Source organism: Cebus imitator, unplaced genomic scaffold, assembly GCF_001604975.1.
Source record: "Cebus imitator isolate Cc_AM_T3 unplaced genomic scaffold, Cebus_imitator-1.0 Scaffold334, whole genome shotgun sequence".
Taxonomy (NCBI): Eukaryota; Metazoa; Chordata; class Mammalia; order Primates; family Cebidae; genus Cebus; species Cebus imitator.
In genome coordinates this window covers 2,000,888-2,024,789 of record NW_016107649.1, presented here as the reverse complement: position 1 = coordinate 2,024,789, position 23,902 = coordinate 2,000,888, and the positions used below count along the sequence as shown (strand labels likewise).

Genomic DNA, 23,902 nt, shown 5'->3' with positions numbered 1-23,902 from the left:
TGCACACCGGTCACATCAAAATCTACAGGGGGCAGAGTATGAATCAGTACTTGTAAAAGTTCTCTTTCTTACCCAATTTACAGTATCATTTTCCATGGTGTACTTTGAATGAAACCAAGAAAAAAGACTTTTTACTACACCCTCCTCTTCTCCAGAGGGTATTTTTGTGATGTGGCTTAAGAAGGCAGCATCTCGCCTCCTAAGTATGCAGTGTTGCTAGCAGCAGTTGATGACAGAACTGATATTCCTCCTTGGGTTGTTCAATGGAACATATCAGATGGGAACTGAGGGGACCCAGGAGTGTGATTTCTTTATAGCCAATGAGCCCTGGCTTTGGAGCCAGACAACACTGGATTTGAATCCTGGCTCTGGTATTTGTTAGCTTAGGTGATGAAGGGTAAGTTACTTCAACTGTCCTTGCCTCTGTTATTCACATTTGCAAACCTGCTATATAGATTAAGATGAGAAATAAAGTACTGTATAAAATGTCTGACTCATTGCCAGTGTTCTACAAATGGTAGTTACAGCCGTGATATAACTCATTTTACTTAGTCTTTCTTTAATCATATGTACCTACCTGAAAGGCCATGAATAAAGTAGAGATTTGGATATTGAATCATATTTTCCACAGACTTTGATTCAGGTTTTAGGACATATTCCAAAGTAAAGAAAATGCTGCCACTAAGGCTTGATAAAACCCATTTAAGATAAAGGGCCAGTCTGTGTTATTATTCCAGTGGTCCAAATTTGTTACCTGAAAGAGCTAGGTAGAGATTTTTTATGGTGTCAATTCAATTTGCTATCATTCTGTATCACATTTTGTATTTCAAAGGATTCCATTTACATACTTCATACTAATGCTTAAGTATACTTGATGTATTTAAGAAGTCCAGATGCTCTTATCTTTTTATACCGGTAGTGCAGTACTTCTTGACTATTGACCTAATCATTCATCAGGTGAATCTTTTATCAGAGTAACTGGATGATAACAATTTATAGGTGCTAATTGACTTCGAAGGTGGTCTTTTAAAGTTCCTGGAATATTTTTAACTTCTTTGAAATGTGGAATTTCAGAAACAACACTTACTAATAGACCAAGTGATAAATATTCAAAGGCATACACCAGTGTCTTATGACTTTCTAAGAAAGAATTTAGGTGTGAAATATTATTCACAATGAAAACTAGGTTTTAAGTAGCTGGATTTGGGGGTGAACAAGGGAGATGTTTACCCTCCAATTAAGTAAGATGGCTGTGGATTGAATACCAGGGAGTTTGGAGGCATTCTTAGAATATTGGCTTAAGGAGAGAGCTGGAAGACAAGTCTTAGGCTAAAAGAAGGCTTTAGATACTTAAGAATAAGTCGCCTGATGTCCTTGATGATACCTAAAAGAAGGATAACATACGATTGATGCAAAATTAGGATTTGGCGGGCCCATGGAAAAGCAAAAAGGGGAGAGTACATGTCATAATGAGTGATTCATAACAAAATCGTTAGGTCAATGAGTAAGAGAACAAAGCAAAGCACCTTCTTCCTAAGTGCCAAACTCTTGTGCACTTTAATTCTTTCCTTCCCCTATCTCTTCTATAATACCAAAAGATGCTAATAGTACCTATTTTTTGTTATTTATTTTTTTGAGAACAGTAATGTCAAAGCACCCTACAGCTTTCTCTTTGGTTCTACTGTAGCCTATGAGTTATGATGGAGGCTGAGAAGGCAATATTAAGTTTTTTATTTCGTGTTTTAATAATATGCATCAATGTCTAGCAGCATTTTGGATCCAGCTCTAACTCTAATTTTAATAGCCAATGAGCATAGATTTCTGGCTGCCAGCTCTTATTACAAGTTGAGTATCCTTTGTCTGATATGCTTGAGATCGGAAGTGTTTTAGATTTTGGACTTTTTCAGACTTTGGGATATTTGCATATGCATAATGAGATAGCTTGGGGATGGAACCCAAGTCTAAACATGAAATTCATTTATGTTTCACATATACCTTATGCACATAGCCTGAAGGTAATTTTATACAATATTAGAAAAAGTGTGTGCATGAAGCAAAGTTTGTGTTAAGCAGTTATGTGTGGAATTTTCCACTTGTGGCATTATATTGGTGCTCAAAAAGTTTTGGATTTTGAATTTTTGGATTAGGGATGCTCAAGTGGTAATTGCACAGTATGTAACTCTCTGTCCATAGTTTATCTCTGAGATTTGTCTGGTCTAACAAGAGAACCAGAAGGCAGGGGGGCTTAATTGAGACTTATTCTTCTCATCCTATGATGGACTTGTACTCCCTGTGTATGATGGTACTGCTGGAGATTTGGGGCTTTGCCCCAGGAGTTAATGGACTCTTAATGGGTAAAAATGGTTGTGTTTTTTAAACGGTCAATGTTTTTTCCTCTTCTTAAGCCTGAAAGCACCTATGTTATGCTCCACTCAAAGGATTAGACCTGGTGTGACTTTTAGTTACCTCTGTCAAGAACAGCCAGTTCATTATTAACTATAGTGGCCTATTAGCCATTTTAAAATTAAACCCGTTCAGAGTCTGACTGTTTTTTTATCTGAGGTATGAGCTGTATTTTTCAGCACTCTCTTCTTTCAAGTTCAACATCTAAACTGCTAGCCTTCCAGAATCAAAGCTATTCTTCCCTTCTGGGGCATGAGCATTTGGAAGAAGCGGCAAAGCAGTGGGATGATAATTGAAAGTTATTGCGATTTTGCCAAAGCTATTAAAAAACAAAACACTGCCCTAATACAGGATTCCAATTTGTATGTTATCTCTTTTTTCCATTCTTTTACTTTGATTTATTTCTGTCTTTATTTTAAAAAGTCTCTTATAAGAAGCATATATTTCAGATATTTTTCTTAAATCTGGTCTGATAGCTATTTACAATTAGAGAATTTCAGTGTGTTTACATTTTTATGTAATTATATAATTGCTTTTCGAATGTAATTATAATGTAAATTTAAAAATGTAATTACTCATATATTTGGTTTTAAATCTACCATATCTTTGTTTTCAATTTGTCCTTTCCTCTTTATTTTCTCTCTCTCTGTCTTTTCTTGCTTTCTCTTGGAATAATCAAATATTTTTTCTTATTCCATTTCTCTTCATCTGTTAGCTTGTTAATTTCACATTTTTACTTCACGTTTAATGGATACCCAAGGGATTACAACACACATATTTAAATTATAAGAGATATAATAAATGTACTTCTCACCATTTTACAGATACAACCACCTTAGAAGACTTTAAGCCTGTTAATCCTCTTCTTACACTTTGCTTTTGTTTTCATGAATTTTAATGTTACACATTTAATACTGCTAAAAGGCATAGTTATTACGGTTTTACACAGTCAGGAGTCACACAGATGTATCTGCATATTGATCTCTTCTGTTCTTAATACCTTCCTCCTGCAGCTTCAACTTCTACCTGAGATCTTTTTCTTTTGCCTAAAGAACACTTCTCAGTGTAGGTTTCCAGCAATAAGTTCTACTTTTCTTGGTCTGGAAAGTGCCCACTAAATAAATAAATAAATTACATTATTTCACCTTAGTTTTTGAAGGATAGCTGGAAGTAAAATTTCAGCTTGCCAGTTATTTTCCTTTAGTTCTTTAATGCCTGGGTTTAAGTTTCCCCTGCTAACCAGCAAAGGAGAGGATGTGATTTTATTTTTAAATCTGTATTACATAACAAATTTTGTGCACAGTATTATTTATTCCAGGCACTTTGGGCAATGCAAAGATGAGTAAGATAAAGTCAATACCATCAAGGAAGCTTACAGTTGGATAAAGGAAGAAGTTTACACATACTTATATAATCCAAAGGAGTAAATCCAAGAGGTGGGGAGGAGGAATGTGCTGAATCTCCAGCTAACCAGCCAGTAGGCTCTGATCAGAACGTCAGTGTGGAAACATGTGCTGGGTTAAATCCCCATCCTGGCAACATAGCCACTTTGGGGACTCTGAGTAAATTACCTGGCCTCTCTGCCTCAGTTTCTTCATGAAGAAACAGGAACAACATGAGTGCCTGTCCTATGGGTTGCTCTGAGAATGAGGTGAGCGTGACCCATAGTAAGCACTTGTTAGATGTTGACTATTAATAGTTGCAATTATTTCCAGGCTGTGGAGGCAAGAGAGATAGAAGAATGTTCCTAACTAGCTAAACCTCATACACATAATGGGTCTTTTAGATGCTGAATACAGAGGGTCACTTAGTGTCAGATGGGGATTTTCTCCCAATTCCAGGACTGCTGAAAGTAGATGGTTGATCAGGAAGGCTGCTATCTGGGTTCAGTGCCCAAAAGCTGGAAATCCCAGCTAACTGTAGCTATTTATTGCCTACTGCCTGAGCACATGTTCCTAGACTGGCTGGGATGTTTTCTCTAGTGAGGGAGATGATGGTCTGGTTCCTCAATAGCTGTCAGAAAAAGAGAAGCAAAATTGAGCAAGTGAATTTCTAGTTTTCCTTACGATTTGGTTTTCCTTGTTTTTTTTCGCTCTGCCCTTTTATTCTAGAGCCTTCTTATGTGCAGACAGACTTAACCAGTGCACTCTTTCACTGCAGCATGGATAGGGTGAAAGGAAGGGAGTCTGTTTCTTCACCATAGGAAACCCTGGGCAAACAATTTCTCTAATGCTGAGATTTTTCCATTTAAAATGGAAATTCAAGGACCTGTCCTTCATACTCTGAGTGGTTATCAAAATTAATTTTAATAATCAAATTACTGTGGACCGTACTAGAGTGAGATATTAAAGTGATGCTTAGCAGCTAGGTTCAGAAGTATTATATTTGTGGTTAGAGTTTCAGCATCCCTTCATTGCTTCATGAGAGAAAGGGGAGGAAAAAGAAGTTTCATATATACTTTAAAAATGATGATATTAAAAACAATCACAACAATTAAAAATAATATAAAATGTGACTTTAGCTGTCTGTTTTGATCAGGGATTCACAAATGTAAAGGACTGATGTTGATCAGGCATCGCAGTTGAGCATCCGTGCTCGAGACTTCTTATCTCTCCTTCCGTAAGATTAAGTAGATTAAAACTATGCCATAATTTAACAACCAGTGGACCCACAGTCAGTGTTTTGTGGTGGTGGTTGTTGACTTCTATATAATAGAATGATTCTTTGTTAGAGTATCTTAGTCCTTTCCAGGACCACATAGGAGACCTGTCTCAAGAACAGAGCGTTTTTGCACTTAACGCACACACACTCTCTCTCTTTCTACTATAGTAGACTCTGTGTTGGAGCTTGGATGGCTTTGCTCTGTGTAATCAACTCGGAGAATCCCAACAGCTAGAGAAGTACTGGGCCTTCTATTTTGATGAGAACAGTGCTCCTGCTGCTTCTGCTGCAGGGGGAACTACAGTTACTGATTTTTTGCTTACCAGCTGCAGGATGCAGCTGTCCTTATCTATGGGTCTGACTGAGACCAGCTATTTTCAGAAATTTAATACAGTGAGGGCAAGTTGAAGCAAATACCAGCTGTACATTAACTGTTGGCTTTTTGGCTATTCAAATTAGGCTTTGTCATTAATTTTCCAATTTGTCATCTCTGGAAAATAGGGGTTATTGTCCTAAGACCTGAGGACCTAAGACCTAAGGTAACAGCTAAACTTGCATGTATCTAGCGGCTGCCCTCTGCCGTGTTTCCACAGCATAAAGGGTTATTTAAGGTCAAGTTACTTAATTCGTAGGGTGTGACTTCGGGCTCTGGGGAACTTCTGGGGTGGTGAGGAGAAGAGGACATGATAAAGGGATTGCTGACACACATAGGACCAGAAACGGTTAGTGATGCTTGTGTTTAAAGTTGTCATTGTGCACAGAGGAGCAATGTTTATAAATAGCCTTTAGATTTTCAATAACATTTTAGGCTTTTCTACTTGCTATCATTTTCCAAGCTTTCGTTCAGTTAGTCAACAACCTTTTTTCAAGCACCAGCTGTGTGCCTGGTACTGGGTAAAGAAAAGTGGTCAATGCCGTTCAGTAACTCACTTGTTGGGGTGGAGACATATGTGCAAATAATTATAATTCAGTGGGATGAGTAAATATTGTAATAGAATTGTACACGAGGACTTATAAGCATCAGAGTGAAGGAGTACTCAACCTGCCAAAAAATACTTACAAAGCTAGAGCAGATATATACTTGTCCATTTGAAAGTCACTTAAAAAAAAATCACACTAGTTTTTTTCAAGACTATATTTTGGTCTTCTTCCCTGAAACTTTCACACTTGTTTTCTGCTTAGGAAGCCCCACTTGCTGTTTCATATTAAGGGCTTCTCAAATCTTTGACTCTGCAAAGAATATCTGTTTTACTTATATCCTTGTTTTGCTCAGTAGCAAGCATTTTAAAAACCCTTAACTGTTGTGTAATATTTAAGGTACAGAAATAAAGTTTTAATATCCCATTTCCTGTCAAGTGCTAGAGATTAAACTTTGAATCTCCAGGAACTACTAGAAGAAACTGACAAATTCAAGAATTTGACTTGGTCTCTCAGAATTGGGTTTGAATTTTGCTTTTGCCACTCACTATGTGACTTTGGGCAAGTCCTATAAAGTCTCCAAACCTCAGTTTCTTTGTAAGTGCCTTGTAAAGATTTTGCCGAGAACTAGAGGTTAGTGTAAATGCCCAGTCCTGCACTTGACCTAGCGTAGGGGACTCAGTAAATCTCAGCAACTATTTTCTGTGTTGGAATTTGAATTCTACATTTTCCTTTTTTGACTTGACAACAAATGCATTCTGTTTTCAGTAAGTGTACATTAAGGAGAAAGTGAACCAGCATTTGCTCAGTGTCTCTTGTGTCCCCAGCACTGTCTGGGTCTCTATATCTGATTTATTTAGCAAGTTTCATGTCCTGAGAAGTATAGGTGGGTATTCTAATTAAGATAGTGATATGATTTGGGTCTGTGTCCCTGCCCAAATATCATGTTGAATTGTAATTCCCAGTGTTGGAGGTGGGGCCTGGTGGAAGGTGACCAGATCATGGAGGCAGATTTCCTGCTTTGGCACTGTTCTTGCAATAGAGTTCTCATGAGATCTGGTTGTGTAAAAGTGTGTGACACCTCCCCCCTCACTGTCACCACTGCTCTGACCATGTAAGATATGCCTTTGGCTTCCACCATGATTGTAAGTTTCCTGAGGCCTCCCAATCATGCTTCCTGTACAGCTTGCAGAACCATGGACATATTAAACCTCGTTTCTTTATAAATTATCCAATTTCAGTTATTTATTTATAGAAGTATGAAAACTGACTAATACAGATATATTACTATATTTCATTGAATCCCATGTCAATTGTAAGATGTACCATTGTCATGGGTATTACTGAGAAACAAAATACTGCTAATTATAATTGTAAGATACATCCCCATTTCAGAGATGTTTAAATGTGAAAAAAATATGCATCATAGAATTAACAAAATATGGTAGTTGAGCTTGATGTATGCAGATTGTAAGGAGACAAGTCTAGGAAACAGATTCTCGAGGTCTTTATATTAATGTACACTCCCTCCTCAACACACACACACACACACATGCACACACACACACACACACACACACTTCTTCTTATTGTATTGCCTTTAAGGTTGAGATGGTTTAACAGAGGCAATTTATTTAATAGATTATCAGAGGACCCATTATATATTGAGCCCTGTACCAGGCACTGAGATACTAAATGAAACAAAACAAAACACAAAACAGAATCATCCCTTAAAATGCCGACAGTTTTATAGGAGGCATAGATATGTGAGCCAGACTTGAGAATATATTCTGTGAAGCTGCTGTACAGAAGGATTGAAGTGGGCTTTAATTTTTTTCTCAGACAGAGTGTCTCACCATTCAGAAAAGGTTGGGTCTATTAGTGGATGACATTTCCCACCCCTTTAATCTACACCCTTACTAGCTTTCTCAAGAAGTGCATTGGGAGGAAATCAGAATCAATACTGTGAAAAGAAGCTTATTTTCTCCATCAATTACCAGTGCAGGAGAGCACACTTTCATTGTTTCTTTTTAAAGCCAAAACATCAATTTGGATAAAGTTGAATAGCTTCCAGCTTTGGTCTAGCTTCTCCACTTTGTGTTTGTGAAAGTGTCCCTTATTCTGTTATAACCCAAGTGTCAATAACAGGTACACTTGCTGATGAGGAATTGTATCATGGTCAGCAGTAGGTTTTATTATGTATCAGTTAATTTCGAGGTTTTCATCACTATTCTTCACCATTTCCTTGGGAGAGACTAATGTCACTCCTGATTTTTTCATAACCAATTGCCACGGAGGAAACTTTGATTGATCTACAGTTGGACTTTCAGAGGACAGTCTGGAATTAAATGACCAACAACTAAAATGACCTATCACCAAAAAAGTACTAGAAAAAAACATGGGGGAAATGTTTTGTTTTTATAATCACAACAGTAGAGAATGGCATAAAGCACAGAAGCTGTTACAAGAACAATGCAACTACTTAACGATAAATATACAAGCCAGAAAACACCACATACAAATCAAAAGGCAAAATAATCACAGGTTGAAATTGTCTGAAACATAGGGTTAAGTTTATTGAAAAATAATGAGTTTTTACAAATTAAGAAAAAATTATGCCGTCTGTGAACGAGACAGTTTACAGAGAAGGAAATACTGAAGACTTTTTAAACATGAAGACTTTTACCCTCTCAGGCTGACATAGAGACCTATGATTCTACGTCTAGGAAGATATCTTACAGGTGTTCTGATACATTCAGCATGATGCAAGTACAAGTACGTGTATTCGTTGTAGTGTCATGTGTAATAGCAAAAGAGTGAGGAGATGTACAAATGCCTTTCACTAGAGGACTGGTTATATGTTATAGAACAACCATTAAGTGGAATGGCATGTACTTGTCAGAAGTGAGTCAGCTCTTCATGTGCTAGCCTCAAGAAGAATTAAGAGGAAAAAGTAAGGTGAAGAATAGTACATAGGGCCAGATGCAGTGGCTTATGCCTGTAATCCCAGCACTTTGAGAGGCCAAGATGGGTGGATCACTTGAAGTCAGGAGCTTGAGAACAGACTGGCCAACATGGTAAAACCCCATCTCTACTAAAAATACAAAAAGTATCTGGGCCTGGTAGTGCACATCTGTAATCCCAGCTACCTGAGGCATGAGAATCAATTGAATACGAGATGTGGAGGTTGCAGTGAGCTCAGATTGCACCACTGCACTCCAGCCTGGGCAACATGAAAAGAAAAGAACAGTATGTAGTTAGTACATTGTGTCACCATATTGGGGAAAAAAAAAAATACATATACACACACACACACACACACACACACACACACACACACACAGTATATACATATATGTTAAAAAATATTTTTAAAAAATAAGGGGTGGAATGGAGAATATATGTACTTATTTATTGGTATAAGTATAGACTATCTCTGGAAGAGTATATTGTGATTTGGTAACAGTAGCAACCTCCACGAAGGGAAACTGAGTTGCTGAGACTTGGAAGTCAGGGGTTAAAGACAAAGGTAACTTAGATTTGTGGATCATATGTATTGCAATTCTAATGGCATGAATCTAATTAATGGACTTATTACACAATGCTAATTTAATCAGATGTGTTGAGTTAAAAAAATCTGAATCATAAAGATGAACTTAAGCCTTCTTACTTCAAGGTCTTGAGTTTCCTATGAAATGACTCTCTATCCTCCACAGTGTCTTACAGCAAGCTTTAAAAAGGTTTGTGAAACCTTTTTTTATGGACAGAATTATTGAAAGGCTTTTTTTTGGTGGGAAAGATTTCCCAATAGAAGTTTAGGGAAACCTAAGTAATTTCCAACGGAGCATGATCTCCTAAGGTTCTGATGGTGCTGAGCTCTTAGAAGGCTTGACAATATGTTCAAACGTGAGTGGATTCCAGCTCTAAACCAAGAGACCCCACTTATTCACTGTTCTCACTTCCGCTTTTTAAGAAAGCTAGTCAGTGAGTCAGCTCAGAGCTGCAACACCATTACTGTTGATGTCAGCAGCCTGGACAGCTTGCAGACACCCGCAGGGCAGCTGGGCGGGGCCGGCCTCCCTTGCCCCTCCCTCAGGAGCCAGCTGGTTCTTACCAGCTTTGGCAGCTTTGTGCAGCACTATTTGTTGTGGCTTTTTTCCTGTACATACAGGAAAGGCACAGTTCTCTTGCTTAGGGCAAGGATTAGCTATTGGCACTTTGACTTAAATGGGGGTGGATTTATAGACTTTGGGGCTCAATTTTGAAATTAACTCTTAGAAATGATGAGAATTCTAAGATTAGGTATAGCCAGAAAATTATAGCCAACTACCTTGATTTGAGTTTGGGGTATTTAAGCAAGAGACCCACCATGACTAGTTAACCTAGGCTAACTTCATATGCCTTAAGTTAGGTTGCAGTTGAAACAAAACCTTTTTATTATTCTGTGCTTGAACAGATCTAGGGTGAGTGGGAAAGTTTTTTAAAATAATTCCCCAGTGGTTTTGACATTTTTTTGGCCAGATTAATCCTGAGATTCTCCTGATGGTGGGTGAGTTTGTTCTGCAGTCTCTGCATTGGCTCCCAGTGTAAGGTTCACTCACCTATGCTATCTCTGTGGTCTGACTTGGGGGTTCCCAAGGAAGCTGAGCAGAACATCTTGACGTTGTGCTCCTGTTCTTTATTCCGTCCCATGATATCCAGTGATCCCAGAGAGATCTAGACAGCAGATGGGCCTCACTGTGCACTTGCCAATTGGCAATTTAGATGTAAGTGTTCGTGCTGTTTCCTACTTATGCAATGGAAACACCTCCTTGCTTCATGTCCTGAAGTCTGGGCTGCTCAGGAGAAGAAAGAAGGAAAGAAAACAAAAGTTTTAACTCAACAGTGGAAGCCTAGGAAAATTTTGGGGAATTTTGTCTTAAAATTATTTGACTTTTGGCTCTTCTCTTTACTTTTTTAAAATAACGTTTCAAAAGAAAACTTATGAAGCAAAGAAAATTTGAAAGCACATTGCAACAAATAATAAATCTACCATCTAGATTCAATAGTTATTCACGTTTTGGCGTATGTGCTTTATCTATGTATGTATGTATTTCCAGTCCATATTCCCATTTCAAAGACATTCCCTAAATTTCTTAAACTGGTAATCCTTCTTTCAAGCATTTAGAAACCAGCATTTTTCCATTTGCCTCTTAAGCTTTTTGTTTGCAAAAAAATTTGAATATATTTGGGTTCTACTCACCAAGACCCATTACTCTGGAATGAATTGAACAAGAATTCACCCTCAGAAGAATAATTTAAAAATCATTGTGTCTCATCATCTGAAACTTTCGTTTTTAGAGGCGACGTATTTGTTTTTATTTTTTAAGGAAGAAATAATTATATACAAGTATTCTATAATGTCTAAACTTAGGAATTGAATAGGTTCAGATAAATTGTTTTGTGATGAGGATGCTAACCCTGATTATCTTAACCCTCATTTATATCTGAAATCCTGGACCCACATAGACTTGATTAAGAAAGCATTTCTTACTATCTGAATTCCTGTTCTCTAAAGACCACATAGATTCAGATATCAATAAATACTTTTCTGGCAAAGAAAATATGCCTTTTTTTCCTCCCAGAGCCCAATCTTATATGCCTATGTAGGCCTACAGAAGGCCTTGAAATCTAATTTGATTTTGGTTATCTGGGCAGCTAGGAGAGCAGGGGAAACAGGCTTGAGATAATATCATAATTCTTCAATAGCTGTGATTTTATATTTATTTGTGACTAGAATTCCTTTGAGATAAACATTTAGTAGAAATTGAGTTTGTTTTTTAACCAGCCACTGGTCTGTTGGGATCTGAAATATTTTCGATAGAAAACAAGGTTATAGGCTACAGTTGAGGTATCTGGTATTTACAGAATCTCTCCTGTTTATCTCAGGGCAGTCATCCAGCTGGAGTGTAAGTCTGCCATTGAGTCCCAGGTCCTTGCAGACCTCAACTGTACCCCCTTCACTCTGGTGGAGGGCTTCGGGCAACACCTTGTGGTCATGTGATTGCTTGTAATCAGTTTACAGGGTTTGTCAAATTTCTCTAAATGCTGTGGGGTCCAGAGAGGGAGGTGACATGGCAGCAAAGAGGGTAACTTTGAAACTAGGCAGATCTGGTCTTGAATTCTGGCTCTGTGGCTTGGGGCAAGTTATTACCTCTTAGAGCCTCAGTTTCCTCATCTGTTAAAATGGGGCTGGTACAACTTACTTAGCAGCAAACAAATCACAGATATTTTATGCTGAATCACCTAGCATAGTATTGGGAATGGCTTACTTCTTCAAGTCTCTTTTCTGTTATCTCATACTGAACAGCAATATGTTTCAGTTACATTTAGCAAATGGGCTTTGAAAAACCATTATTAAAGTGACAGAGATTTTCATAAATGTATCATAGAATTCTCCCTTCTTTCTAAGTGTTGAATGAGGTCTAGAGGGAAAATTAAATTAAAATAGCAACTTTACTGTAAAGAGCTTTGTGTTGGGGATTCTCAGGGATATCTGGTTATATTAGGGAAAAGGTGCCTGGTAGTATCCACCTGGGTAGTGTCAGAAGCCAAGGGGTTAAATTGAACCATTTCAGTAGGCTGGTAAAAAGCATCTAGGCTGGGTAATTAATACTTCATTTTAGGGGGTTACTGAGGCATCAAAGTCATTAATTAGTTTTATGAAAACAAATTGTGCAACCACAGGGAGATCGTAATTGGGTAGTAATTGAAAATAACTTTGTGGTAAATTTTAGTTGAGTAGTTCAGTTGGGGGTAACTTGGAAGGGGAAAAAGAGTTGGAGTGTGGGATTAGTGGGTGAGAAGAATGAAATAGCAACAGTAAGACAAGCAATAAATAAGACATAATCTGAATGGAAGGAACCCAGAAGTGACCCAGTCTAACCTGTTTAGGTTAGAAATGAGACCACAGGTCTGATGAGGGAAGTGGTTTTCCTAGCACCACACAACTAGTTAGTGTTATGTCTCTTCTCTTTTCTTGCAAGGATTTTTCCAGGATTTTCATGATTTTTAGGAGTTGACTATGAGGAACATGAAGTGCTTACCACACAGATGGCGGCTGAGGCTGGAGTTTTCGCCCATTCCTGCTCTCAGAGTCTATGCAAGAATGCTGCCAGATCTTGCTGCCTCAAAATCTTATTTCATTTATATACCACCTTTGCCATGAATAAAGCTTGGAAGGATTCTCCTTTATCATGCATGGCTTTGCTATCCCCAGGGGATAGGGGAATACTGCAACCTTCAACAGGAAGGAAAGGCCAGTCAACAGGGAAGTGATTTTTCAGTTTGATAATAGAAGTGGAGAATTGTTTTTGAGCTTCAGTTTCCAATTTTTTTTTTTTTTTTTTTTTTTTTGAGACAGAGTCTTGCTCTGTAGCCCAGGCTGGAATGCAGTGGTGTGATCTCGCCTCACTGCAACCTCCACCTCCTGGGTTCAAGCGATCCTCCTGCCTCAGCCTCCTAAGTAGCTGGGATTACAGGCATGTGCCACTACACCCAGCTGATTTTTGTATTTTTAGTAGAGATGAGGTTTTGCTATGTTGGCCATGCTGGCCTTTAACTCCTGACCTACAGTGACCCACCCACTCGGCCTCCCAAAGTGTTGGGATTACAGGTGTAAGCCACTTCGCCTGGCCTCAGTTTCCAATTTTGATTTGGTTGAGCACACAGAGTGGGTACTTCAGTTTTAGAAGTCTGGTTGCTGTGGGAATGTAGGATTGGTAAGGACACAGCTGGAAATAAGGAAGGGTGATGATGACAGTTACGGCTCATTGCAGTACAATCCAGATGCAAATGAAATCATTATTCTCATAAATACTGCTACCAAACTCAGTAGCCCAGAGATGTTCAGGTCCCCAGATTTCAAGCAGTAGTCTGTTTACCTAATCTGTTTGCATGGTTCCTTGTACTCAGTGGTAGAGGTGCTTAGGAAAATTGTTAGCTCAGCAGCAGAGCTTTAGATGTGACCCCACCCTTGAGTAAGGTGAACCATTTATCTTTCTTCCCTTGTCAGTTTGGACTGCTAAGTATCTGGAAGGACTAAGTGTGCTTGCATGGAAACTAATCAGAAGGACATTTGGGACTTGTTTGGCCAAAAGAAATGGTATGCTCTCAGAGTTCACACAATAGAATTGTTCCCTTTTGGGCTGCTTTGGGAGCTGTCCATGCCCCCTACCATTTGGGTCTATTTACTGTCCCTACCTCATTTCTCATGTGAGTCTTCCAAGTTAGCAGGATTACATCATGGCTATAAAGTTCTTTTCAGAACTGTAGTTTTCAAGTTTCTCCAAAGGAACTTCAAATAAGTGGCAGATACATTGCCTTTACAGGCCACGTTTTCTTAATATCTGCCTCATTGCATTAAGTTGGGGCACATATGAATGCCATGTCCATGAATATTTAACAGAAGTATAGAGAGTAGCTCAGCCACAGCGATAATCTTCCTGCTACCCTGTTTCTTGGATAACTATATAAATAAGAGCTGCTGCAGCCACAACATTTTCAAGGTAGCAGAAGGAAAATATACTTATCAGTGATGACTGCTTTTAAAAACAATGTTTATTGGTTTTCTAGCTGTAAACATTATTATTATTATTATTATTTTTTTTTTTTTTGAGACAAAGTCTCGCTCTGTCGCCCAGGCTGGAGTGCAGTGGCACAATCTCGGCTCACTGCAACCTCCGCCTCCTGGGTTCAAGTAATTGTTCTGCCTCAGACACCCAAGTACCTGGGACTACAGGCGACCACCACGAAGCTGGGCTCATTTTTGGATTTTTAGTGTTGACAGGGTTTCACCATGTTGCCCAGGCTGGTCTCGAACTCCTGACCTCAAGGGAGCCACCCACCTGGGCCTCCAAAAGTTCTAGGATTATAGGTGTGAGTCACCGTGGCCAACCTAATGTATCTTTATAGAGAATTTGGAAAGTTCAAGGAAGCTTAGGAAATAAATTATTTTATTTTATGAGTATCTTGGTAAGTTTATGCTCAAAGTTTTTGTAAAAGGAGCCTCTTTTCTGGAAATCTAGCTTTCTCGTTAAGAGTATTTTTCTTTTCTTTTCTTTTCTTTTTTTTTTTGAGACAGAGTCTCTCTCTGTCTCCAGGCACCAGGCTGGAGTGCAGTGGCACGATCTCTCCTCACTGCAACCTTCACCTCCCAGGTTCAAGCAATTCTCATGCCTCAGCCTCCCGAGTAGCTGGGACTACAGACACGCACCACCATGCCCAGATAATTTTTGTAGTTTTTAGTAGAGACTGGGTTTCACCATGTTGGCCAGGGTGGCCTCGATCTCTTGACCTCATGATCAGCTCACCTTGGCCTCCCAAAGTGCTGGGATTACAGATGTGAGCCACTGTGCCCGGCCAAGAGTATTTTTCTTCTGTTTGGTATCTAAATCTTGTTGTAGGTGTTCTTCATTGGCTGCAAACTCAGAATACTGAACGATGAACTTTCAGAATTAATAAAACAAGGAATTAATTTATTCCACATATTCTGATGACTCAATGTTCTGATTAGAAACCAGAAATAACCCAATGCCTAGGACAGTTGCAGTATGGAAAACCAGCTTTGATGGATGTTGTATATATTACAGCAAATCAAGGAAAGAAGTTTCTATGAGCATTGTTTTTCTTTTGGGAAAAAATGAAAATAACTTTAGATGAAGTAGGAATGCAATCAGCTGCCATTGCACAAAGTGAGAGAGACATATACTTACTAACTGAGTAGATTTTCTAGAAAGATGGTTTTTAAATGGCCTCTGGCTTTAGTGATGCTCGTTAGCTCTGTTGTGACACTAATACCATTTGTAGGGGTATTTTCATATTCACCTGTCTCGTTGTTAATTACAGGAGAGCAACAGTTCAGCATTCTGTCTTTCCAATTATATTGGAAATCATGTGCTTAATTTTCACTAGTAGGACCTTTTGATGAAATTGGGGGAAAATTAAACATTTAAAATTTTCAAATGAATTTAGGAAATAAGTGGGTGGACTTTTTTTTTGTGACTTGTGGGTGGGAATTTCCTTTTTAAGCAAGAATAGTGTACGATACCGACTGACCATGTCTTCCAATGTAATGTCCGCAAGAACCAGAATGTAGACAAGTGTTCTTTGTCTAATTGAGTGAATTTAAAAAAGTGTGTTGGCATGAATGGCCATGTGCATTTTCCAGGAGGAGGGGCATGTGCCAGGGCCTATGAAATTAAAATTTTACAAGCATATACATAACATTTGTCTGTAGATCAGAAAGGGACGGCTAGGTACGCATGTTTTCCAAGTCTGAAACTTGCGCCAGAAGCAGAAACGGTGTGGGTGGTGGTTTAGAGGAAAAATGCTGTTGGAACATCAGACATGTGCAGTAATCAGTTATCTTCACAATCTGCAATCAGTTGCAAGAATTTCTCAGGCCTTAAAATTTGTAAAAGAATCACTTGTGTTTGCATTGTGCTTTATATAACTATTCGGTGTAATACTTTGAAATGTCAATATCTTCATCGAAGAGCCTGAAAACATTTTACCTGAAGTGTGTTAATGAAGGGATGAAGATTCTAAGGAGTGGTGATTAACAGCTTGGGGAGAGTGCCCATCATTCCCCGAACCCTGCTCTGTGTGATCTGGCCAGCTGGCTCCCAGATTTTTTTATCCATGCTGAAAGAGCCAATAAAAAGATAAAATCAAGTACTAGGAGAGGCCACGAGTGCTTGCCAGGGTTCTGATGTATTTTCTCAAATGAAAGGGGCAAATAGAGATGTCAAGCAGGGCTGAGTTGAGCACTGGCTTTCTCCCAGTAGCTGTGTGTCCTCTTTGGGCCCCAGTCACTTCACTTATAAAATGGGGTCACATCACTTATCACATCTCCCTATCTCTACTGCACACCCACAGGACAAGCCATAGTCACACTGTATGTGGCCACTGTAGGAGCATCCTAATTGCTTTTTCAACTTTGATTCTTGCCTCCCTAAAATTCATTCTCTACCCACCAGCCAGAGTGGTGGTGAAGCTCACCATCTTTATCTAAAATTATCTTATCTGTTATTGCCTCTCTGACCTCCCCACTCCAGAATGCAAGCTTCACAGTCTCTGTTCTTTCCTTTGGGTCATTACTCTCTTCTCTTAGACACTGACACCTCTCATTTTCTCCTGTTCTCATTCTTAATTTTAGCAGGTTTTTTCCTGAGCTAGTTTGAAATGGGAGTAGAAAACCTGGGGTTTAGTTTTAGTTCTGTGACTTCCCTGTTGGCCCTTAGTTAAGAAAGTCACTTCACTTCTCCAGGCCCCAGTTTTCCTTCCCCATGAAGCTGAGTGTATGAGTCAGTGAGCGCTGCAGTAACAAAGGACCACAGACTGCGTGGCTTAGCAACAGAAATTGATCATCTCACAATTCGGGAGCCTCAGAAGGTCAAGATCAAGGTGTCTTCTGAGGGCTGTCTCTTGGCTTGTAGATGGCTGCCTTCTCACCTGTGTCTTCACTGTGTCTCCCCTCTGTGTGTGTCTGTGTCCTCATCTCTTCTTTTTATTAAAGATACCAGTTATATTGGAGTGGAGCCAACCCTAATGATCTCATTTTACTGTAATTACCTCCTTAAAGGCCCTCTCTCCCAGTAGCCACATTCTGAGGTACTGGGGGTCAAGGCTTCAACTGGAGGGGCACAATTCATTCAGCTCATAACAGGGAACTATACTAAATTACATCTAAGACTCCTTTCAGCTCTACAAAATTATGTTTTAAATTGGGGATCTTTCTCTTTACGCGTATGTTCACTTTTCCTCCCCTGAGATAATAGCGTGGTGCATATGCCTCCTAGTTTTAATACTCATACATATCCTCACTGTATTTTTGAAGGATTTAAAAGTCTGTGTGTGTGTGTCTAGCAATCATATAAATAAGTTATGGTCAACTCACATAGGAGGATTTATGTATAAAATATTAAATGGAACACAAAAAATGCCTCTGAGGAGGGATTTTAATTTTTCTGTTTTTTTTCTGTATGTAATAATTTTTTTTTCTCTCGGACAGCTGGAAACTGACAAACTGGCTCTCCCGATGAGCCCCAGCCCACTTAGCCCCAGCCCCATCCCCAGCCCCAACGCAAAACTTGAGAATTCCACTCTCCTGACGGTGGAGCCTTCCCCACTGGACAAGAACAAGGGCTTCTTCGTGGATGAGTCGGAGCCCCTTCTCCGCTGTGACTCTACATCCAGTGGCTCCTCCGCGCTGAGCAGGAACGGTTCCTTTATTACCAAAGGTACAGGGGTCTCAACAGACCTCACACAGGCACTTTAACCCCCACAAAGAGCCCCTGGGATTTGTCCCTCCCCTTCCATGTCCAGTTGCAGTTGAGTCATCTGAATTACCTGCCTGTATAGATCAGTCCTAAACTTCGAGATAAGCTGGCCCAAGAAAAACCTCGCCTCCTAAATCTTTACAGCTCACACTGCCTGGCGGAGAGCTATCGGCCATCCTTTATCCTCATGATGCTATCAAATGCTGTTTCAGGGAAGGCCTGATAAAATGTAGTCTGGCAAGTTTTTCTGAAAAGTTTTTACCAAGCTTGCTGTATCCAAAGATTTAAAGTTGAACTTATCTTGAGAATCAGAAGTACGGGTTTTAGGCCGTGGTGGCAGATCACTTGGGGCCAGGAGTTTGAGACCAACCTAGGCAACAAAGCAAGACATGGTCTCTACAAAAAGTTAAAAATTAATCAAGCATAGTGGACTGCACCTGTAGTCCCAGCTGCTCGAGAGGCTAAGGCCAGAGGACCCCTTGAGCCCAGGAGCTTGAGCCTTGTGTTACCTGGGTAACAGAGCAAGATCCTGCCTCAAAAACAAACAAACAAACAAACAAACAAAAACCTCAAACAAACAAAAAACCTCTTTCACTGAAATATAACTTGAAGATTGAGTTTTTTTGGTGCCACCTTAAATTTTGCACGAGAGGAGAGTGCCTCATTTGCCTCATCATAAGTCCAGGCTCTGGTTGGCACCTTATACAGATGGTAGGCACAATGTCCGAGCTTGAGCATCACTGATAAAGTGGTTCTAGCCAGGCGTGGTGGCTCTGCCTGTAATCCCAGCACTTTGGGAGGCCGAGGCTGACAGGTCGCTTGAGGCTAGGAGTTAGAGATAAGCCTGGCCAACATGGTGAAACCTAATCTCTACTGAGAAAAAAGAAAAATTAGCTGGCTGTAGCTCCAGCTACTCGGACGCTGAGGCAGAAGAATCACTTGAACTCGAGAGGCGGAGGTTGCAGTGAGCTGAGATCATGCCACTGCCCTCCAGAGTGGGTGACAAGAGCAAAACTTTGTCTCAAAACAAAGAAAAGTACGGTTTTAGTGACTTCAAAATATCCTAAAATTCGCTTTGTTAAAGTACATTGCAAATAACAATATTTTAAACATTATGGATTGGTAGTTTTGGCAAAGAATTTGCAACTTTTAATTTTTAATTTCAGGGTGGGGCATTCACTTCACTATTTATGACAGTTTTGAAAGACATTTTCTAGTTTTGGGTAATTCCAGTTATATTTTAGTGAAAGGGTTATATTTTATATTTTATGTATTTATAAAATGGTATATTTACATATTTATAATTTATATACTTTATATTAATCAATTTTACATTTACATAAAATATTTATATTTTAGTTTATATTTTATGTTATATATTATATTTTAGAAAAAGTGCTTTATAATAGTAATAAAAGTTATAGCTCCTCATCCCATTGTAAGGTATAACCTGAGAAGAAGTAATATTTTCTAGGCTGGGTGCAGTGACTCACGCCTGTAATCCCAGCACTTTGGTAGGCCAAGGCGAGTGGATCACCTGAGGTCAGGAGTTCGAGACCAGCTTGGCCAACGTGGTGAAACCTTGTCTCTACTAAAAATACAAAAAAATTTGCCAGGTGTGGTAGCAGGCGCCTGTAATCCCAGCCACTCAGGAGACTGAGGGAGGAGAATCACTTGAATCCAGGAGGCAGAGATTGTGGTGAGCTGAGATCACGACACTGCACTCCAGCCTGGGTGACAGAGTGAGATTCCATTTCAAAAAAAAAAAAAAAAAAAGAAGTAGTATTTTCTTATTTATGTGCTTTTACTTTCTCAACAGTTTAGTTCTAAAATATTACAATGTAATCAGAAAGTCAGATAAGTAGACCACATTGTCTTAGAATTTTTGGTCATTTGGAAAAGGGATGGGCCTATGTATATTTTGGTTTAATAAAGACATTACAGATAGGGAAAGCAGTAAAGGTTTTCTAGTTTTTTGTTTTTGTTTCTTTGGTTTCTTTAACTCACCACCTTTTGAATTCTAAAAGAGCTTAGAAGTTATTTAAGTCTAGGCAAATGTCACATTAATGATATATCAACAAGCCATTCAAGCAGGACCTTATCTGATCTCTATCAGGCAACTCTTGTTTTCTATCTTACGGTGCAATGCAAGTAAAAACTCTTGTGTTTTTTCGAATATGCCAGAGGCTCACTCACTCTCTCACTGTCATGGAGGATGGAGAATAATGGCCCAAGGAGGAAACAAATGTCTCTCTCTAGGACCCCCTTCTCCTTTCCTTAGGCCATGCCAGTACAGCCACTTTACAGCTGTCTTTGCTTCCCTCTCTTCTGTGCAGAAAAGAAGGATACAGTGTTGCGGCAGGTACGCCTGGACCCCTGTGACTTGCAGCCTATCTTTGATGACATGCTCCACATTCTAAATCCTGAGGAGCTGCGGGTGATTGAAGAGATTCCCCAGGCTGAGGACAAACTGGACCGGCTATTCGAAATTATTGGAGTCAAGAGCCAGGAAGCCAGCCAGACCCTCCTGGACTCTGTTTATAGCCATCTTCCTGACCTACTGTAGAACATAGGGATACTGCATTCTGGAAATTACTCAATTTAGTGACAGGGTGTTTTTTTTGTTTTTATTTTCTCCTGTTTCTGATTTTTGTCATTTGGTGTGTGCATGCGTGTGTGTGTGTGTGTGTGTGTGTGTGTGTGTGTGTGTGTCTTTAACAGTATATATGGCCAGTGCTTGAGTTCTTTCTTTCTCTCTCTCTTTTTTAAAAATAATTCTTCTGGGAAGTTGGTTTATAAGTCTTTTCAAGGTGTAACTGTTGTGAAATACCCACCACTAAAGTTTTTTAAGTTCCATATTTTCTCCATTTTGCCTTCTTATGTATTTGCAAGATTGTTCTGTGCACTTTAAATTTACTTAACTTACCATAAATGCAGTGTGACTTTTCCCACACACTGGATTGTGAGGCTCTTAACTTGTTAAAGTATATTGGCATCTTGTGAATCCTATAAGCCGTCTTTATGTCTCTTAACATTCACACCTACTTTTTAAAAACAAATATTATTACTATTTTTATTATTGTTTGTCCTTTATAAATTTTCTTAAAGATTAAGAAAATTTAAGACCCCATTGAGTTACTGTAATGCAATTAGACTCTGAGTTATCTTTTCCATATGTCTCGTATAGTTCATATTCATGTCTGAAACTTGACCACACTGTTGCTGATTGTATGGTTTTCACCTGGACACCGTGTAGAATGCTTGATTACTTGTACTCCTCTTAATGCTAATATGCTCTGGGCTGGAGAACTGAAATCCTCAAGCCATCAGGATTTGCTATTTAAGTGGCTTGACAACTGGGCCACCAAAGAACTTGAACTTCACCTTTTAGGACTTGAGCTGTTCTGGAACACATTGCTGCACTTTGGAAAGTCAAGATGAAGTGCTAGTGGCACCCTTTCCATAGAGAATTTGCCCAGCTTTGCTTTAAAAGATGTCTTGTTTTTTATATACATATAGTCTATAGGTCCAATCTGCTCTCAAGGCCTTGGTCTTGGTGGGATTCCTTCACCAATTACTTTAATTAAAAATGGCTGCAGCTGTAAGAACCATTGTCTGATATATTTGCAACTATGCTCTCGTTTCCAAATGTATCTTTTAATGCTCAGTCGCTAGATTCCAATGCAAAGGTGGCGTGGACTCCCTTTGTATGGGCGGGGTTTGTGGGTAATGGTGAAGGACTGATATCAGAAAAATGCCTTCAAGTGTACTAATTTATTAATAAACATTAGGTGTTTGTTACTTAAGTAGTCTGAGTATATTTAATCCTTAAATTTCTTACTTTGTACATGTCATCTAGTTGTGACTCTTTGATTAGTCTCTTGCAAAAGCATGTGTGTTCTAAAAACTTCAGCTATTCTAATCTGTAAATCATGGAAATTAGCAAAGGTTTGTGTTTGGAAAGGTACCTGGAGGTTCGTAGAGAAGGACTTTAGTGAAAACTAAAGCATTTCCCAGTCTTTTGGGTTAAATTTGAGAAATCTGTTTTTGAGATTGTCCTTATTTTAGGAAATGGGTAGACACATCGTTCCTGAATAAGTTCACAGCGCTCTCATGGTGTCAAAGCAGAGTGAGATCTCATGTTGGTAGAATATATTGTATCATATCATGTATCATATATTCATTGCATGTCTCCCTTTGCTTGGGAACTGTGGCTCTACAGAATTCCAATGACCAGAACCTTAGCAATTTTAAGTTCCTCTTTCAGTGAGAAACTGGAAGTGGACACCCTGTCTGAACATTTGGACACCCACGTCAGCAACATTAAAGGGTTTTTCTGTCTTTATTCACTTCCACGTGGTTGGTTTCTAGAAAACTCTCCTGATATTTAATTACACTGGTTCTTACACCACGTTTCCCCTCCTTTTGTCAATAAAAAACAGGAACTCTGTCACAAAGGAAAGCAGACTAACTAGAATGGGTCACAGATGATAGTGGAGGAGACAGAGTTTGCATTTCAGAGGATTTCAGAACTGCCACTAATTTCATGTGGGGGTAGAAAATACAGAGAATGAACAAACTGATACTATGGTTAAGTTTGTGGATTATTTATACCTTGTACCTTGGGATGCCTTCATTAATAACACATTTACACAGCTTTATACTTTACAAAGTGATTTTTATAGTACCTTATTGAATCCTCACAACTATAAGGTAGGTATTATTATTGTGTCCGTTTTATAGATTTAAAAAAAAGGCTAAAGAACTTGCCTAATGCCTATTGCAAAGTTATAGAGATCAGACTTGAATCCAGGTCTTCTGACCGTCCAAATCCAAGACTGACGGTTCCATGTATTCAGGACCAGTGACCAGAAATTCCTTGTTGGCTGAAATAGTGGGCAGAGATCACAGTGATGAAATTTATTTGGGTTATAAATAAAGCCCTACATGCAAGTTCAGTCAGTACTTGTGAAAGTATTGGAATGAGGTGACATCTGTTGGGATCCCCCTATTTCCCCACCCCCACACTGGAAACCTTCCACTTCAGCCATACTCCTCAAAGTAAGACAGCCCAAAACTAGAGGAAAGCTCTGAACTATGCGACAGAGAACACAAATGACAGTATACAAATGACACTGTCATCGGCTCTGATCAGAACTTTTTATTTTTTAATAATGCAGGTGGAGGTTGCATTTTTAGAAAAGCTGTGTATCATGTTCCCATGGGGAAGGAACATAGGTGATGTGGTTAAATGAAAGCTTAATATTGAACTAACATGATACGTAGCTTTTCTAAAAAGAATGCAACCTCCACCTGCATTATTAAAAAATAAAAAGTTCTGATCAGAGCCGATGACAGTGTCATTTGTATACTGCCATTTGTGTTCTGTGTCGCACAGTTCAGAGCTTTCCTCTAGTTTTGGGCTGTCCTGCTTTGAGGAGTATGGCTGAAGTGGAAGGTTTCCAGTGTGGGGGTGGGGACATAGTAGGATACCAACAAGAGTAAGAATCAGAATCAGTAGCAACTGTCAGCAAATCTAAGCCTGACCAGGCAGCAGAAGAAAGATTAGCTTCAGTTATTTGAAGGGCTAAGGAAGAGAT

General features: G+C 39.1%; 1 protein-coding gene across 2 annotated transcripts in view; it reads left to right on the top strand.

Annotated features, from left to right (window-relative positions):
- The window catches only part of TNFRSF21 (TNF receptor superfamily member 21), a 73,240-nt gene extending 51,135 nt beyond the window's left edge, over positions 1-22,105 (top strand). The window contains exons 5-6 of one of the 2 annotated variants that reach the window (XM_017505162.1): positions 18,035-18,263; positions 20,639-22,105. In XM_017505162.1, coding sequence (XP_017360651.1) covers positions 18,035-18,263; positions 20,639-20,868 — 459 coding nt within the window. In that variant the 3' untranslated portion in view covers positions 20,869-22,105. The remainder of the gene's footprint in view (positions 1-18,034; positions 18,264-20,638) is intronic. The other variant, XM_017505163.1, reaches the window with a different exon arrangement.
- Positions 22,106-23,902: the final 1,797 nt, after the last annotated feature.